Here is a 19,381-nt window from a genome sequence, read left to right on the forward strand (position 1 = left end):
AAAAAGAAGCATTGTCATGCTAAATGAGTCAGGCATGTGGGGAGTAGAATGCTGAGAATTTTTTAGTAGCTTTATAACAATGCAAAATGAAGCAATTTATTTATAATGGCGAGTGAGATACATAGAAACAGCAAGTAATATCCCTTGCAGCAGGAATGTCTGTGTTCCTTCTTGCACACGATGCTCTGGTAAAGATTCCTCAAAAGATTTCTTGGCACTTCAGGACGGCACCATCTGGTTACTTTCATTCCTGTAACAGCAATAAAGGTATATTGAATCCTTATTTGGGATACAGGCGCAGCCGCGCAGATGTACCTAAATGTCTAGGCAAAAGGAAGAGGAGAAAGAAACACTGGGCCAAAAACTAATATATGTCTGAGGTTTTACAGTCAATAAGCATAAAACTTTCCCAGCTGGAGACTGGTCAGGGCATGAATCTGATGGATAGACGGATGAATGCAGACAAGGGAAGGGATGGATGTAGAAATAGAAGGGACAGATGTCTAGAAAGAAGAAAAAAGTTAATTTTTTTAAGGATAAAGGAGAAGTAAATAGACTTGAGGGCTGAGCAAAAGCAATGGTATGGCCAAAGGAGCAGAGAGATTTTACTGTTGGTATACAGAAAAGTATGGATAGACTGCATAAACAGTTACTACAGAGAGAAGGAACATTCGTAGCTAATGAACTGATTCAGATGTTTTCTGTCAGAGGCCTCATCCATACTCACTTTTTTTTCCACATAAGCATCGTCATCAGCACATTAAAAATTATTCCTTTCATTAAAATTATTTTCAGGCCCAGCTGTGATAAAGACAGCATGTTCAGGTTTTCATCTGTCAAAGTAACAGAGAATGAAAGTCACAAGGGAACTGAGACATCTTCACGTCCAGACAGACTTAAAAGCACTTCTTAATGAAGCCGTTCCACCGTGTGGGATTGAGTTAGCAGTAGGATGGCTAATGAGACAGTGAGCAGGACTGTCTCACTGGGATGCTTTCATTTCTTCCAATTGATGTTTCAAGGGCTAGGTTTTCATTCAATAGCCACCCAATTGTCCAATATGCAAGTCTGCCAACCATATAGCTGTTTTAAATACTATGAACCCAGGATGCTGGAGGCAACCCTCTTCCTCTCCCTAAAATTTGTTAAGATAGGCAGGGGGGAAACAAGTTAAATTTTGTTCAAAGGACACAAAGTCTATCTGGATTTTCTATTAATCAATAGATACAAAGTCATTTTAATTTGAAAATACATTGACCTGTACTGAGGAAAAAAGTCATTTTATGTTTACCTTTGAAAACTGCTCTCTGAAATGACTGATCAAATCAGCCAAGTTTATTTGTGAGTATTTTTCTGAAGTGATGTTTTGGAAACATTTGGGTAACTGCTTTCTTTTCCGTAAGGCTGCATGTTTGCAAAAGTACAGCTGTTCTGTAAACAGGGCAAGTGCAGAGGCAGGCTCAACTCCTTTGAACTAGCAGGAAGAGCAATTGCTTGTGCTCCAGCACCAGCTAATATACTCCCACAGCCATGAGCTGAAGCAAAGCTTGCTCAGATGCACCGTATCTTTCGTGCAAGCCTGCTTCTGAGCACACACTGCAGAAACCACCTGCTTATCTTTTGGTTCAGTAGGTATTTGTGCACCCAAAAATATAACCAACACTTTTGAATTCTGAAATGCAGCCAGACATCCAGTAAAGCTGACTCATATCAGTACCTTAAATCATTGTGTGATGGGGATTAGTAGTTTGGCTAATCCTAGCAAGAGCATGTAGGCACTGGCTACACTAGTCACAGAAAAATACCAGCTCGGATTTCTAAAACTACATTAACCCAATGACTTCCAGCCTCGATGTTTAAAGCCTGTGGGGCCCTTTTGGAAATTTCCAGTCTGAGCTTTTTGCTCCAACAGGAATTCTGCAAACAGGGAACATTAGCAAGGAAGACATTTCCTTTAATCAGGCCAAGCTTTACTCCTAAAATGCTGTGTACATACCTGTCCTGAAGTGTAGAGACACCCCTGTAACACAGACAGCACTGGCACCTGCAGATAGTAACAATAAATTTAATCAATAACAGAAATCTACTTCTTCAGAAGTTCATAAAGATATCTCTGCTTAGAAGGGCTGGATTAGAGTTTCTGACCAGTAAATCCTCCCATAAACACTCACTTCTGCTGTTTTCAGTGCAAGCATAAAATATGATCTAATTAAACTTTAGTGTCCCATCAGACAAAGGAATTTCAAGGTTTATATCCCCCACAGTGTGATTTTAAGATCTCTCTGCTCTAGCTGTACCAGTCTATCAACCCTTAATCTTGTTTCCACCTAGGACGAAGGCAGAAGAAAACAGAGGCAACAAGGCAACATTCCTCTGGACTGTGGGACCATAATTCAGTACTGCTTGCAGGGTTGGGAGATGTGAAAAAGTCGTGCTCATACCAATAGCACAGAGACCAGAGTACCGCTAGCCCTGTACACACATCCAACAATGCCATTACCTTTTTCAGGATCCTCGCCCTCCAGTTTTCCAAAGCCCTCGTGATTTGCACCACACCGCATTACATCTTTCTTGGCCCAGTAGGTGGACAGGTAGCTCGCTTCCTGTTTGTTCTCTGGTGTTGCCACCTCTACTACAACATTTGTCTGCTTATCATGCCAGGGAAGAGTAATGTTTTCAGGGGAGTAATCTGTGATAAGACACATTTCCAAATCCTTATAATCTTTAGAGGTCAGCCTGTAGACTGAAGGAGATGGAGTAACATCTGGAAATGGAGAAGAGACGAGACATTAGATGAGAATACACAGTCATAGTTCCTTCAATCTTAACATACGGACTCAAAGGTATGGAGGTTTTTCCATGATTCTAGTGGGAAGTTGCCTGGTCATAGGCATGTTGTGCTAGGACACCTTTAGAGAACCAAGGCATCCACAGCAGATGATGCAGGACCTACATGAGACTTATGTTGACTTATGTTGTGTGGGAGACACAAGAGAGTGGTCAGGCAGGATCCCTAGAGCATCTCAAATGATACTCATGTGTGCATCCACGCCCTAGATGTCCATATCTAACCTAGTCATTCCTCTCTGTAACAACTCATTTAAGTCTACTCTGCAGCCTGGGTTTCCTTTTGGACCTTGGTCTGGATGCATTCACGAACGCGTATAACAGGCAGAGAACGCGCTGTCTTCTTGCTTCACTGCTACGAGATGTGTCTGGAGAGAACTGAACAGTCCAGGGGCATTCTGCCTTTTCTGCAAATGTGTAGTCCAATCCACCACTGACGTTCAAAATCCAACTGCTGTCACCTGTCCTAAGAGACCATGGATAAACTACCAAGTCTTAGGGTGTCCACAGTTACCACCAGTCTAGCTAATTGTGTTCCTGTAGGAGAAGGCTAGGAAAGCCACTGCAAGGTAGGAACACATGTTGCATTTAGGGAAATAAAGATGAAACAAATGAATGTTTCATTATGTTCCACCAACTGACAGTGCAGTGCAAGATGTTTTACTAAATTTTACCCTGCAGAAGAAGGGTTTGAGGAACTAAAGGCTGCAGATATAAGACACCTGGGATTTATTGCTGTTTTCTTGCTCCAAATTCTGCTAGCAAGTCAGTTAGTCTAGGATTTTCCACACATATCAAAACCCTACCTGTGGTTAAACTCTTTTTTTGCACATTTAGCTTTGTAAACTTGTACTCTAAGCATACATTTCATCTTGTCCAGCTCTTGAAGTCTGATTCTTTGAGAAGGTGCTTTCCTAAATCTTTGTCTGTGCTTAATAGTAAAATGTTATGGGCATTGCAGTACTCTAATGATGAACAGATGAAATATGATTAGAGACAAACTGTAGCCAAGATGCAGATTTGGTGCTCTCAGCAACCCATCAGCTGCATTTTCCATTACACTTCACAGTCACAGGTTTGAACAGGAGCTTCAGTTCACATTTGTAAACTGACAAAATGTTATCATATAGGGTTGAGGGTTTAGATTAATATTTTCTTCACCCCTGTTCACATACCACACTGATAAATCTTGTAGAAATGCTAAGAATAACTTAGGTCCCAGTTGAAGAAGTTTTAATTTCTTCCCATGATGGAAGTTTGGACTAAATCTTGGCTTTTAGAAACTATCTCAAAATCTTATGCAAGTGCAGGCCCTAGTTCTATCACTGAGATAAATGCTTTTCATCTGTTCAATTGTCAGTTGTCAGCACCTTAGAGAAATAGCCATACTTCTTTATTAGTATGATCTCAGAGAAAAAAATAATCCACAAAGCCTAATGATTCATTCTCTGGCCCATCTCCTGAATTGTATTTCATCTCTCCCAGCTTTGCCCTGGCTTTGAAAAACCTGATGAGACTGTCTCTTTCCCAACTACACAGAATACAGTGTAATGTATGTTCTGACTCCCTCAACCTCACTCCCCACCTCCCATACTCCCAGTTATTGTTTTGTAAATAGATTTCAGTGATCATTTATTAGGGAGAGGAAGACAGGAGCAAACAAAAAGCTTGATGGTAGATCCCTGTATAAAATACAGATGAACCAGGGTATATCATTGTCATGGAGTACATGGATACGAAAGAGAAGAGGAGGAATTGATCAAGCTGTTCTGCATCTCTCTCATTATGAGTACTATGGTTTCTGAAGAACTACGTATCCATCTCTCTCCAAATTAGGGTGTTTTTCTCCCTTTCAATCTGTACAATGCTTTTATCTTGAGCAGATAAAAAAATAAGATCTGGTTTTTGCAGGCAGCTTCAGCAGCACCTGTTTTGCAAAATACTCATTTCTCATTCTTGCTCAGCATGGCTGCTGGCTTTGTTCTGGTACTAGAGTCTTTTTCTGATAAGTTCCTTTGCATATTTTCACACTGTTATGAAAGTTTGCAGATAGCAGTCTTGGTAAATATCAGCTAACCACAGCACTGTGACCTATGTTTCCTGTTATTCTGTCTTAATGAGTTGGTAGATGTGTTGGAGATGCTGTATTGATATTTATGACCTGTGTTTGCAGGAAAGATTGAGAAGTAAATCATGATACTCTGAGCTGTCCACCCTGACTAATTTGATCTTTACTGAATGATATCTTCCAGTTGGAAGAACAGGAACTGTTGGAATGGTATTCCTGACCAGTTTACAGAGAAAGCCAACTCCCGATGCTGATTTCAGGGAGAGCGCAATAGAAGCCTGTTCCAACATCAGAGTGAGACTTACGCTTTTTTATCCAAACAAGCTGCAGTAGAAATCCTGAACTAGTTTAACACACAGCTTGTATTATAAAGAGATTTATTTCATTCTTCATTCTCTCCAAAGCAAGCTCTCTGAATCTCTGTTCAGACTGGAACTGGTGTGATAGAGGTCTTTGATCCTCTTACTGCTCCTCAGTCTAAGAATGGTATTCCACAGCTAGAGTCAATCTAGAGCTATGTCCCAACTCAGAGGAAATATATAGCCCCTCACACACTCATACACTAATCGTGACCCCAGAGGAGCAACTCCAGTGACTTAACAAACACTTTAGTGATGTTTGCTGGCTGTTCTCTGATGGAGGTTCCAAAAGGTCTACCAGAGGTCCTTTGTGAAATCTGCCAGCCCTGCATGGATGCTCGGATGTCTACAGCAAGACTAGATGTCCACATTTAGTACCTGAACCCTTCTCTAGACTTTCAGTGCTCATGTCTGGACACACTCAGATAAAGGAAGCCAGGTCCTAGTCTAGCATCAGCCAAGTAATCCAAAATACTAGGACTCTGTGCAGAGATTCAGTATTTGCAAATGTGAATATGCTGCTTCACTTAGAAGATTCAAGCATAATTCTGGTCCCCATCCCAAAAATGTGTTTGTTGTTGCTCCTGTAATTCACTTGGGGAAGTCGAACTACCAAACCCATCCAATATCTTTCTCGCAAACCTTTAAAGGGGAAGATTTCTAGCTGAACCAAAACTAAAGCTGAATCAATAGAGGAAGATATCCAGTATGTGAGGAGAAATCAAGTGTTCAGTGGACTAAATAGTTCTCTAGAACCAAAATAGGATAAATCCTGGGCTTATAGCATGTGTTCACATTAAGGAAGAGTTGAGATGAAGTTTTCTTAAATTTCATATTGGGAAGCAATATCCTATTTGTGTTCATGTACAGATTTATTCATGCCTCACCTAAACTGTGGGAGAGATTACTATGATCTCCTCTGCTGCTCCTTTCAACAATGTTAAGGAAAGATTTTTGGAGGTCATAAGGAGCAATTCTTTTTATCTAATCGACTCTTTGAAGCTCACAAGTGAATGAGATGGCTTAACATGTCTGTGTAACAATTGTCTGGAAACAAAAAGCCTTGAAGTGGCTGCTAATGAACCTTCTGAGAACATATCATTTTCACAAAATACTTTTGCATGGTTTTTCTTCCGAAACCAGAGTGAGTTTTAATTTCCAGAATGAGTTTTCAATTTTATATGCCAGAGATTTAGTTTCTGGAAAAAAATTCATAGAATCATAGAATGGTTTGGGTTGGAAGGGACCTTTAAAGGTCATCTAGTTCAACCCTCAATTCAAATAATTTCAACTCAAAAAAAAGAAACTTTCTGAATTAGAGATTAACTATTCATGTAGTGCCAGCCAAAAAAAAATTAGATTTGTTTAATGACTAAGAAAAAAAAATATCAAAAGAATCAACCTGAAATGCCTTTCTAAAAACAGGCGGAAGATCTTTTTTATGTTGATATCAAAAAGTCAGAAAAACTTTTGATCTTACACTTGTGAAATTGCCTCAGATACAGATATCTATTTCACACCAGAATTATATCCTTTCCTGATCAGTCTATTTAATGGGTACATTTAATTTGATAACTTATTTGGGATCATAGCCTTGTGCCATTTCAAAAAATTACTCTCCTAGCTCCAGTATCCCACACACCCCAGTTTGCAAATACTATAGTCTAAGTCACCTGGGAAATTTCTTCACAATGCAGTGTGAAACTAAGACTTAAACATGAACCCAGAGGTATTTCTGAATTTTTTTCCACCTCAATCTAAGGCAAAACACTATTACTGTCTGATAGGATTCAGAAGTTAATGTTAATGATATGCCAACATCATTAACCTAAGACATTGGCGATGCTGTCTCATTTCCCACTATTCCCAGTCTCCCTGCTCCATCTTCACAAGCACCATGCTGAAAAATAATCCTGGGTTCATTTTCTCTCAGCCTTCATTCCTCCGTCCACTCTTCATCTAGAATTTACGTTCATTTTCCATAAAGGTAGACCTATTCAGAAACACTAACCAGTGGACACTGCTCCTGCCTTCATACCTTCCTCACCTGTCTTTCTCCAAATCTTACTCACCTGGGTTGACTTTAAATCTAGTCCCTCTTCCAAACACAAATTTACTGTCTCTCTCAGTTTCCCACTCAATGAGAAGCCTTTGCAATAAATTCCTGCCTACCAGCTGCATATTCCAATGGCTCCTCATCCAAAATATGTGGGAAAGCTGTCTACCAGATGTTGACACACAAGGATATTTGAAATTTCATTCCATCTTTTCAGGTTTCTAAAGCATTTTAAAATCCAACTGAGGAAAGGAAAGAGAGTTACTATGCATCACAAGAAGTTTGGTTCCCATTCCAATTTTTCTAGTTCCTGACTGCTCACCCCGTAACATCAGTTTTTACAAATATGGAAGGGGACTTTACTCGTGGATTTTAAAACCAAAAATCATGACGTATTCTCTTAGGTTAAGAGTTAGGAAATCCAATCTCTAAGCCATCAGTAAGAATAACCTCCAGATAATATTTTAAAGATAATCATCAAGCCTGAAAACATTAATAGCCAGAAACTCTATAAAAGTGCTGAACTTTTTATGTAGCATTCAGTCATGTGTGAACTGCTTACAGCACTCTATGTGTGACTACACCATGCCGTGACTGTTAAACCTGTGTGAACATTACCATCTTCTCTAGCTGTTCTCTCCTGCAGTGAATCACTGCCACACCATAGCCAAGCATTCCTTGGATTGCAAGACTGCATCTCTATTCCAACTGGTTTTTGTCAAGGGAAGCCAAAAAGAAGTTGGACCATGCTTCCATGAAAGTCTCTTTGTCAATCCTGGTGTTAATATTGAACTGAAAGCTCAAACTTACTTGGGGTAACAAGAATTTTGGTCCCAGCTCCAAATGTGAGTTTCACATATCCCTGACTGGCACACTGGTGCCAATCTCTACAAAAATGTAGACAGGTTTTCCCAATGCATACTGACAACCAGGTCAGCAGACATTCCAGGGAATAACTTAAGGGAGCAATGACAAAACACATTGATTTAAGTCATTATAAAGTACCAAAGAAATCTACTAGAAAATTATCAGTGTCAGAATCAGGGAGATAAAATAAAAAAATGTTCATTTGTTCACTGGTTACAATTATGTATTACACCTTTTGTGACAATACTAGGAACAATCTGTGTTTTTCTGTCTGTAACATCACCTAAAATTCCTGTTCACTGTGCAATGTAGTTAGGACCACTGCCTTTCAGTCCAAGTTTTCTCCTGAATGTTTCAGCATTTACTACCCACCTGGCTTGATCACCAGCAAGGTTCCTTTTCCTAATGTCAGCTTGTATCCTTCCCCACCCCCATAATTCACATGACCCAGAAAATCTTTGCAAGAACCTCTTTGACCTTGGTTACAGTTATTTCCTTACAGGTTTCAGTGGCGCATTGTGACCCTGTCTAGATCTTAGAGCTTCACAGGCAGTGGCAAAGGCAATCTGAGCCTTCTAACTCTATTACCTCAGGATTCATACACTCTCACTTAGATATGTGGTAGCAGAAGTAAGCATTAAGTATGGCCTGGTAGCTGTGACAGCTCAGCAAATCTGGATTCAAGTCCCAGTCACAAACAGAATCCACTTGCAAAATTTGTGGATAATACAGTACCTGTACATCAGACAAAACAGCTAAAAGGCAGTCCAATTCCCATATCAACACTAATATTAAAAATGTTATAGGTATACTGTTCCTTGCTGGGATTCTGCTACAAGCAAAGTCCAGCTAAAATTGTGATAATCACCATAAGTGGATATTTTCTAAATCATAGAATCATAGTATGGTTTGGGTTGGAAGGGGCCTTTAAAGGTCATCTAGTCCTACCCTCCTGCAATAGGCAGGGATGTCTTCAGCTACATCAGGTTGCTCAGAGCCCTGTCCAACCTGTCCTTGAATATTTCCAGGGATGGGACGTGTACCACCCCTCTGGGCAACCTGTTCCAGTGTTTCACCACCCTCATCAAACAATTTCTTCCTTATATGTAGTCTGAATCTACCTTCTTTTAGTTTAAACCCATTACCCCTTGTTCTGTTGCTACCAGTCCTACTAAAAAGTTTGTCCCCATCTTTCTTATAAGCCCCCTTTACTGAAAGGCTGCAATAAAGTCTCCCCGGAGCCTTCTCTTCTCCAGGCCAAGCAACCCCAACTCTCTCAGCCTGTCTCCATAGCAGAGGTGCTCCAGCCCTCCGATCATCTTTGTGGCCTCCTCTGTGCTCGCTCCAACAGCTCCATGTCCTTCTTGTACTGGGGACCACAGAGCTGGACGCAGCACTGCAGGGGGGTCTCACGAGAGCTGAGGGGCAAATGACCTCCTTCGATGCTTCTTTTTATGCAGCCCAGGATATGGTTGGCTTTCTGGGCTGTGAGTGCACATTGCCCACTCATGTTCAGCAATATAAATATTACAGCCAGTCTTGTATTTCAATGCATTTTCATCTGACTTATATCATCCATGACTTTGCCAATGGAAGTGACATAGATTTACCCTTTAGAGAGAACAAATTCACATGACTGACTTGACAGAAGAGCAAAAACAGGCTTTGTCTGAGCTTATCCCAGGAATGCAATTGATGGAAGAGCACTCAAAGCACATGCCTGTCTGCAGCTGCCTCAAGGAAGACTGTTCAGACAGCTGTGTGGAATTAATTGCATTGGCTAAGGTGAGACCTCAGGCTATGCTTTTGACAGCTGCCATTTCCCAGATCTTGTTGTGTACCCACAGCAATCTTGCAAATCATGCAAAAAATCAGGATAAATGTACCTGGCAAAACCAGAAGTCTTGTCCCAGACCCAAATGTGAGTTTGTAACTACTTCCATAGTCACACAATAGCACAGGCCTCTACAATATCTAGAGTAATAAAATAATCCACCAAAAGAAATCATATTTATCTCTATGATTAGACAGATTAATCTATCTAGGATTTTTCTTCCAACTAACTTTCTTTTCATGTGGTGTTTTGCATCTTTCAAACTCCCATACACCTGTTCCTTAATATTCCCCTCCACCATATTTATCCCATTGCTTCCAGAAAGCAACCTGCATCCAAGTTCCATTCTTCATCTCATTCCTTGTTTATTTAGTCTGCCAGTCAGACTCCTCTCTCAAAAATTAGTTTATTTACTGTTACTTCACAGCTCACCTAGTGATCAACGGCATAGTACAACTCCATCATCCCATTCCCTTGGATTTGCCATCTGAAGAGTGATTCCAGAGCAAATTTGCCATTTAGCTTTTAAGTAGAAAGCGCACTTTTTTATGTATGTGGCAGGGAGACCATTGCTTATTCTGCCATTAAACACTGAGGTTTCAGTATGCATTCGGGAAGCTCTTAGGTTCCACAGTGTGACCAGAGCAAGAACTGGAGGAGTTGCATACAGATGTGACCATAATGCTAAATTTAGGGACATGTAAATGAACTCAGGCAGAGCCTTGATTTATAGCTCCTTTGTCTTGCGCCATATAAACGTGAGATTCTTATTTTTCTCAGATATTTTTGAACAGGGTCAGGAGGGTCATTTGAAATATGAGGCATTTTCCCAGAGGTTTTCGGAATGAATAGTGTCTTTATATTGCTGTGTTTTTTAACTTTCAGAATAAAATTATTTTGAAATTATCTTAACAATCACTACCATTTTAAGAAATGGAAATACTACTTTTCAGGAGTAAATCCAAACATTTAAGTATTAAATGCTCTGAAAAGTATTCTTAAGAAATTTGGAAAAATTGATACATTTATATGTAAAAAATATTGGTGTCTCAGGATCTTCTTTACTTTCTTTACCTTTTCCAAAGAGTTTTAAACAGGAGAACAGGTGTAGGGGTTTGGCAAGATTTTTTTTCAGACACTTGTGGCAGCACGTGTCGAAGTACAATTTTTTTCATGCTTTTTTGTTCAGAGAAAATTGATTTGTGGTCAGGGTTGCCTTTCCATCGTTCCACAAAAGTAATTCAGTAATGAACTTTGATTCTTGACCTCTTTCCCCTCTGTCTGGGTAGCTATTCCACCCCTCACACCCCATCACATTGGTCTCCAAGAGTTTCAGAGCTTCACTTCTAAGGTGCTTCAAACTTCACATAGATGTTGAAGGCCAAGGTGATTTCACAGCACTCAACACTAGTTGTCTGTGATTACAAACTTGGTATCATTCTCAAGGATAAGCTTGATTCCTGATCTTCCAGTATTTATATAATGCTTCACAATATGACAGAAACCCACTCCCTATATTACAGGGTCTATACAGCAAAGACCCGATATGTGCTTATATTTTGCATCTGCATACAATTAGAATCATAAAACAGTTTGGGTTGGAAGAGGCCTTTAAAGGTCCTTAGGAGTCTTGTTATCTTAAAGTATTAGTATCCACACACTAGAAAAGTCCTTTCTACCTACTACAGCTTTATGAGACTAGACTCACCACTCTGTATTTTCCTGGTTCATGCTAGCTTTCACCATTTCCTTTTGCTTCTGCTCTACATGAGGATTTTTTTATTTATCAGCCCACTTCCTGTTGACTTTCCAAGAAAAATACTCTTGCGTATCTAAAACGTCTGCTATGGCTATTCATCATCAGGAATCAGGAGGGAAAAATATATATGCAGCCATGGAAATCACTTCCTTTTATACCAGCTGAAAATTTATAGTCCTATTCCTAATATATTGTGGAGTAACGAAACAGGCAAAATAACTTGCAAAGGGAAAGAAGTACTTCTAAGAGGAATCACATCTGAGGATTCAGACATACCTGGAGAAACCATGAGTTTGGTTCCAGCTCCAAAAGTAACTTTGCCATAACTCACACTGTGACACTATGCTTTGCAAAATGTTGCACTGGTATGCACATATGCTGGATTAACACTTGAGAACACGGCACAACAAGATTCTTATTGGAATAATCTAACCAACATTATTGGCCACCTCCGGTGGACTCTCAAATACTTTTGACAAATTACACACAAGAAAGCTTCAAACTCACTGGGCTGGACGGACAGTCTGGTCCCTGAGCCAAATGTCACCTTGTAGCCATAGCCAAAATCCCACAGCATTTCCTTCCATAGCAAAAAGACCAACAAACCCCTTCAGAAGCAGCACCTCTCCACAAGCCTTTACTCAGCCATGCCAAGGCTACAAGGGGCAGCAGAAGGGTGATAATACTTCCCATTGCAACAGAAACTTGACCGGGATGGAATGGCGTAGGAAAGCCACACCATGGGATACCGGGAGTAGATGTGTGGTCACTTTGTCTGTCCCACACAAACTAGGAGCAAGAAGGATTGTTTTGGACCAAGCCAGCACATTGCCTTAAAACAAAGTCCATCAATAGGTGGTAACCAAACACCCAGACACACTTCTACACTGAACCACCCCAAGAAGGATCTCAAAGGAAACAGAGCATAGGAGCAGTGTTGGACTTACATGGCCTAACTTTGAGTTTTGTTCCAGAGCCAAGGACAGTTCTATACATATCAGATCCTGTGGTCACACAGCATCTCCTCTCTCAACAAAAACCCTACCAAATAGATGGTGCATGCCCACCATCGCAGAAACTCCCCTGATGGTTTACGTCGTCTGCATTAAATTCCAGCTATTATGTGACTCAGGTGAAACAACTATGTCTACAGGGTGCCCCAGTGCACACATGAGGATTTTTGAAAGAGGAGACACAAGAAAGTTGCACACTCACTGGGCTGGACGGACAGTCTGGTCCCTGAGCCAAACGTCAGCTTGCCATAGCTGGAGCCCAAATCCCACAGCATTTCCTTCCATAACAAAAAGCCCAACAAGCCACCTCAGAACCAGCACCTCTGTCCAAACCCTTTACTCAGCCATTGCAAGGCTAGGGAAAAACAAATCCTCCGTGTCTTTCTCCTGCACCTCTGACTTTCTTTCTGACCTTAAGCTGCCTAAGAATGGCAATGCAGCAAGAGGAGACAGCATAGAGTGGAGAAGCAGGAGAAGAAAACGTACTTGGCAGAACACGTAGCTTTGTCCCTGGCCCAAACTGGAGTTTTCCTGTGTAGCCAGTCACACAATGCTATACGCTCTGACAAGAACCCAAGGCTCACTCCGGTCTCTCACCCGCTCTGGTTTCCTTTTGTGAGGAGTGGGAAGAGCCCCTTGCACAGGAGACAGCATTTGCCTTGGGAACTGCAGCACCGAGAGGAGGGAAAGAGGAAAAACTCAGGGATGACTTCCTTAGGCTGCTGCTTGGAGAATACCAGTCATTCACTGGCACCGGGACTTTTCAGGACAGAGTGCCAAAATGGCTTGGTCTTGGTTTGTTTTGCAAAAGGGACAAAGCACTTTCTTGCCACAGCTTTTCTAATTTACTCCGACCACTCTCTGCTACCATTATGCTCTCTTCCCATGCAATGTCCAACAGGTTTCTAGTTTAGCAAAAACATAAGTTTTCTCTGAGTTTACCTTACAATTCCTCTCCTTCCCATCTGTAACATGACCGAGGTACAAGAAGTACATCTACACGGCCCTGCAGTGGACAGTCAAGGTTATCTGTCCATCAGTTTTCTAGCTCAGCAACAACATAAGCTTTCCCTGAGAGATCTGTTTACCTTTCCTCTCCTGTGTGCTTGACCTGTTGCTGGAGCACAGCCTGAAGACAAAATTGTCAGGCAGGATTGCACCATGCAGGCTTTAACCCAATTACTTGGCCAGAGAGTTACTTTGATCCCCGAGGCAAAGGTGAATTTGAGGCGGTTGTGACCACAGCAGAGCACTTGACAGAAACCCAGAGGCTTGGCTCCAGGATGGAGACACCTCCACCAATCCGGCTGTGCTGGCGGCCTCTTCACCTACACCCTGGGTGAGCGGGATGCTCACTCTCAAGCGGAAACCTGCTGCATGTCTGCAGAGTGGGTCAGTGGTGGGCAGTTTCACTGGCTTGGCATTTTTGAGGGTCCTTCCACCTGTGGCTGTCTGCTCAGCCACGTTAGGTTCCTCCTTTCACTGTCCACACCTTAGCCAGGCTGACAGCAAGTATCACAATGATCTGCAGCTTTTCTCTCCCTGGTGATGCCCAGAAAAACAATCGACGTACCGAGAGCTATTTGACACGACTATCGGGAAGCATTTGCACTGAGCATGATCTGAGCCTTGCCTGAGTTACCTCAAAGTCCTGAGGTAAGGAACGGAACTGAACCCCCTTTACCTATCCCCCACAGCCTTCCACAGCCATACACAGGTACTGAACAGAAGTAGGTGTCTCTATCTCTCTTTCCTAAACTGTGCCTCTATTTCTGATTGCTTCCAGATTATCAGCATCCTGGAGCACCACATCAATAGCAGGTTCCCCTAAATGCCAGAAGTCCTCCACCTCAAAATGCTTCTAGGCTCAAGAGTATCATGAAATATCACCTATTTTCTCCTTCCCCTATGAAAGGTTACACAAATACAAGTACATCTGCAGGGTGCTCTGGTGGACACTCCAGGACTTTTGAAAGAGGAGACACAAAAAGTTGCACACTCACTGGGCTGGACGGACAGTCTGGTCCCTGAGCCAAACGTCAGCTTGTTGGTGCCATAACCATAATCCCACAGCATTTCCTTCCATAACAAAAAGCCCAACAAGCCCCTTCAGAAGCAGCACCTCTCCCCAAACCTTTACCCAGCCATCCCAAGGCTACGAGGGCACTATAAGGGTGACACGACGCAGGAGGATCCCAGGGCAGGAGCAGAGGGTGACAGTCTGCCTGTGTGGGATGAGGTCTGGGATGGGGCCAGAACTAAGGGGCACCCCCCAAACCTCCTCCTCCTGCCCCCACACTGCCTCCTGGCTCAAGGCCTCCAATAAAACAGAAAGCATAGGAACAGTGGTGGACTTACGTGGCCTAACTTTGAGTCTCGTTCCAGAGCCAAAGACAGTTTTGTATGCACCAGCTCCCGTGGTCACACAGCATTTCCTCTCTCAACAAAAACCTTCCCAAATACTTGGCAAAGCTGCGCACACACAGCCCAACTAGACAGTGCTGACTGTCACTCCGAGTCAGCTATGTCCTGAAGTGAAGACCTCCCTGATCTGTCTGTGGGATCAAGAGCACCACTGGACCTACGGGTACAAACCCTGTTTGGGAGGACTGTTGCTCCTGCCCTCAGCCAAAGCCTTTCCTGGCGGGAAGCAAGCGGCATGTAACCCCACGGCTGAAGAGCCACCAGCCCAGGAGGAGATGCTGGAAAGCCCGCTGCCCATTGGCCAGTGAGTAGCTTGGCCACGCATGGAAGGAGAACACAAGAAAGTGGCGGCACTTACTAGGCAAAACCTGAAGTCGTGTCCCTTGGCCAAGTGTGAGCTTGCCGGAGTTCACACCGTGGTTTTCAGCTCAACAAGAACACAAGCTCATCCACGTCCTTAGAGAGAGAGGCAATCCCTGCTCTTGGCGAGCCGAGCCCCTGGCTTTGCCCCCCATAAGCAGAAAACTTTCAGCAGACATCCAGACACGCTGTACGCTGTAGTAAACCACCATCCGCTGGTGCCTACTTCTGCCAAACGAGGACTGATCCTCTTGCTGAGTAAAGGAAGGGTGGGCTGGGAAAGGAGGGCCCAGTAGAGCCCAGCTCAGGAAAGGCCCTGGCCATTCCGTGCTCTACCAGAGACAGGACCGAGCCTGCTCTGATCAGACAAAGGTCAGTGCTCAGGGATGTGGAAAGGGAGGATTGGGATAACAGAGCACAAGAAAAAAACCCACTGGGCAGCAGTTGTACTCACTGGGCTTCACAACCAAGCGTGTCCCCGTCCCCAGCGTCAGTTTGAGGTTCCCTCTGTTCACACAGTCTTTCGCTCTCCAGCAAAAACCCTCAGCTCTCATGCCAGTTACTCTACAACTCATCTCTAGGAAATCAGCTCCTTCCCATCAGCACCAGGCATTTGAAGCCAGGAATAACTCTAGCCTTGATAAGTAATCTCTTGGGAATCTCATCTATGGGAGGGATCACACATGGAATTCTGGAGCAAACAAGAGCATTATTAATTCAGCCTTTCTTCCACAGACCAGAGGACCACCACCCAGGGCTGTGCTAGACAGAGCCATCAGCAGCCCACCCCAACTGTCATGAGTATGGATGGCCATGGTACGAAATGTCTATCCCTGAGCAAGAAAGAGGGTTCAGGACACCGGTCTGCTTATGTGAAAGGCAGAGAGCAAGAGCCGGCAGGAGTAAGCTGAAGGAGAAAATTCACGGCTTTGTTGAATCAGGGTCTCTGCTGCCAGCAGAGAAAGCAGAGCAAAAAGCCCCACAGATTGAACCAGCCTCCCTCCATTGCAGTTATGCTAGCTCATGACTACAAAACTGTTCCACCAAGTGGAGCAGGAAAAAGGCTTTAAAACTTACTGGATTTTACCCTTAGCTGAGTTCCACCTCCAAAGATGACTTGGTTGCCATACTTACTCACACAGTGTTTGCCTTCACTACAAAAACCCTCTAAGTCACATGTCCCCTGCACTAGCTTAGTCCTTCCAAATCTGTGCATTGCTGGTTGGACACTTCTTTTACAACAGCCACGGCTGGTTATCCCTTTCAGCTCTGACAGAGATGACCCCTGAGTGGATCCTTGTCCCAGGGAGTGAAAAGATGTGGGATTGTGATCACAACTCCTTTCTCAGCCCTAAAAAATCAGCCCTAAAAGCAGAGATCTTCCCCTGGACCCTCCTGCACAAACCTTCAAAACGTCTTTCTTGGTTCTGGCTGCTGTTTGTTTGTTTGTTTGTTTCTTTCTTTCTTTCTTTCTTTCTCTCTCTCTCTCTCTCTGTCTCACACACACACACACACACCATCCCTGTGCAAACCAGTTTCTAAGACAGCTCAGCTGGTTTTAGTTTGGGGGTTTTTTTGTTGGTTTTTATTTTCTAAGGGATGTGACTTTCCTATCCTTCTTCCTTCAGCCTGGTATTCTACCTACCAGGTTTCACCATCAGCTGTGTCCCGCTCCCAAAGGCAACTTTCCAGGTGGATGCTGTAATCACACAATGACACATCCACTAACAAAAACCGCACACAGCTTTTAGTCCATAAAACAGTACAAGGTTTCCCATAGAGATCAAGGGGGTACAGAAAGATGCTCCTTTGGGGCACAATGAAAGCCAGTGAACACAGAGCTACTTACTGGGTTTCACAGAAAGTCTGCTTCCGTGCCCAAAGGTGAGCTTGCCAAGACCTGCTCCTGCAAATTGCCACAGCCACGCCCAGCTTTACAACAACCCCCAGTTAGCAGAAAGCAAACACCATCACCTGCAGAAGAGGCTGACATTTGTCCTTCCCAGCAGAGTATGGAGAAAATGGTGAAAAACAAGGGAAATTACTAGTTCCTGAGCTATGACAGCATCCCTACACACACCAGGCTAACACACAACTGCTTTTCCTCCAACACTGCCCTTGCCCACAAGGCTGGCAGCGCTGCCTTTGAACCCCTTCAGGAGCGGCCAGCGCTGCTCAGGACATGGCTGCTGAGACACACGCGTTTGTCTCAATCTCACAGCACTTACAGGCCTTTGCAAAGAGATTTCTCCCCTTCCCAAAGACAAACCTTCTGCCTGCTCCCCCTCCTCCCACAGCAGCTCACAGCTTTTCCATGCCCAGAGAGAGGGTACAGGGTTGTGCGTGCTTCCCACAATTTAACCCTGGACGTTATTGCCTTGGACATTTCAGCCCTGCAGGGGGAAAAAGTAGCTCTGAGACTACTCACAAGGCTTCACACTTAGCTTTGTCCCAGCCAAAGGTGTACCTGCCTGCACCAACACTCACAGCAAGAAAAGCCATTACACAAATGCTCTCCTCTCCCCAGAGCAAGGAAGCCCTTAGTGTGGCTGACAAGGACTTTCCCAGCGCAGCACAGGTGACACTGTTCCAAAAATCATGCAGGGCTCAAGTTAAGGTTTATTCTGTCCAACCACAACCTCTTTAAAGATGGCACTGACGGCATTCTTGGACCCTGTGAAGGGAGAGGAGGCAATTTCACTAGCTTGGCTTTTTTGAGGGTCCTTCCACCTGTGGCTGTCTGCTCAGCCACGTTAGGTTCCTCCTTTCACTGTCCACACCTTAGCCAGGCTGACAGCAAGTATCACAATGATCTGCAGCTTTTCTCTCCCTGGTGATGCCCAGAAAAACAATCGACGTACCGAGAGCTATTTGACACGACTATCGGGAAGCATTTGCACTGAGCATGATCTGAGCCTTGCCTGAGTTACCTCAAAGTCCTGAGGTAAGGAACGGAACTGAACCCCCTTTACCTATCCCCCACAACATTCCACAGCCATACACAGGTACAAGGCTTGCTTAGGCAATGTTGCAAGCGTGAAACTACTCACAGTGGGAAAATAAGTTGCACACACCTACAGCACTTGCCAGTTTTCAAGTGTTCTCTCACAGAAAGCCCCACAGCTTGTCTACTTTACATTATTGCTCTGCCGACCATCTCTCCTGCTCTACAATATCCAGCAGATGCTATAGCAACCAAGAGCTCACTGCTGTTACTTTTCGGCAACAGCCACTGCTTCTGAACTGCATTGCATTGCTCTCTCAGCAAACTTTTACTTTATTTTAGCTGGACTGAAGTTTTCCACTGAACAACTCAGTGTCCCAAATCTCGGAAAGCTTACTTGGTTTTACCATGAGCCTGGTTCCATGTCCAAGCGAAAGTAGGTAGGTACTCATAGACACTGTGTTGTTTGCCCTAGCAAAAAACGTTGTACACTCCTATCCACCCCAAACACCTGACTAACATTCCTCAGGGAAATCCTACAACTTCTCCACGGGCACACTTGCAATGCATTACATCTTATCTCCACGTGCATTGCTTGTTCTTCTTCCTCCCCACACAACAGACTCATTAATACCACAAGCAAGAGCCACAAGGCAATTCCCTTTCCAGAACAAAACCACCCTGCAACACTCACTGAAGACCATTACATTTTTTTCCTCATCTCTGTTCTTGTATTTCACTTACTTGTTTTCACTTTTCACTTGCTTCCTTTCCCCAGGATGGACGCTTTGCTGGTGCACAGTTGCTAAATAGAAAGTCTAACACTTCTTTCCTGGGAATACTAAAACCA

At 43.4% G+C, this 19,381-nt stretch overlaps 1 gene segment (V, D, J or C); it reads right to left on the reverse strand.

Annotated features, from left to right (window-relative positions):
- Positions 1 to 111: 111 nt before the first annotated feature.
- LOC129200910 (T cell receptor alpha chain MC.7.G5-like) overlaps positions 112 to 19,381 on the reverse strand; it is a 38,510-nt gene continuing 19,240 nt past the window's right edge. Inside the window, 4 exon segments of the C gene segment in view lie at positions 112 to 250; positions 728 to 833; positions 1,997 to 2,044; positions 2,501 to 2,764. Of these exon segments, the coding sequence occupies positions 220 to 250; positions 728 to 833; positions 1,997 to 2,044; positions 2,501 to 2,764 (449 nt within the window).

Source organism: Grus americana, unplaced genomic scaffold, assembly GCF_028858705.1.
Source record: "Grus americana isolate bGruAme1 unplaced genomic scaffold, bGruAme1.mat scaffold_665, whole genome shotgun sequence".
NCBI classification, from domain to species: domain Eukaryota; kingdom Metazoa; phylum Chordata; class Aves; order Gruiformes; family Gruidae; genus Grus; species Grus americana.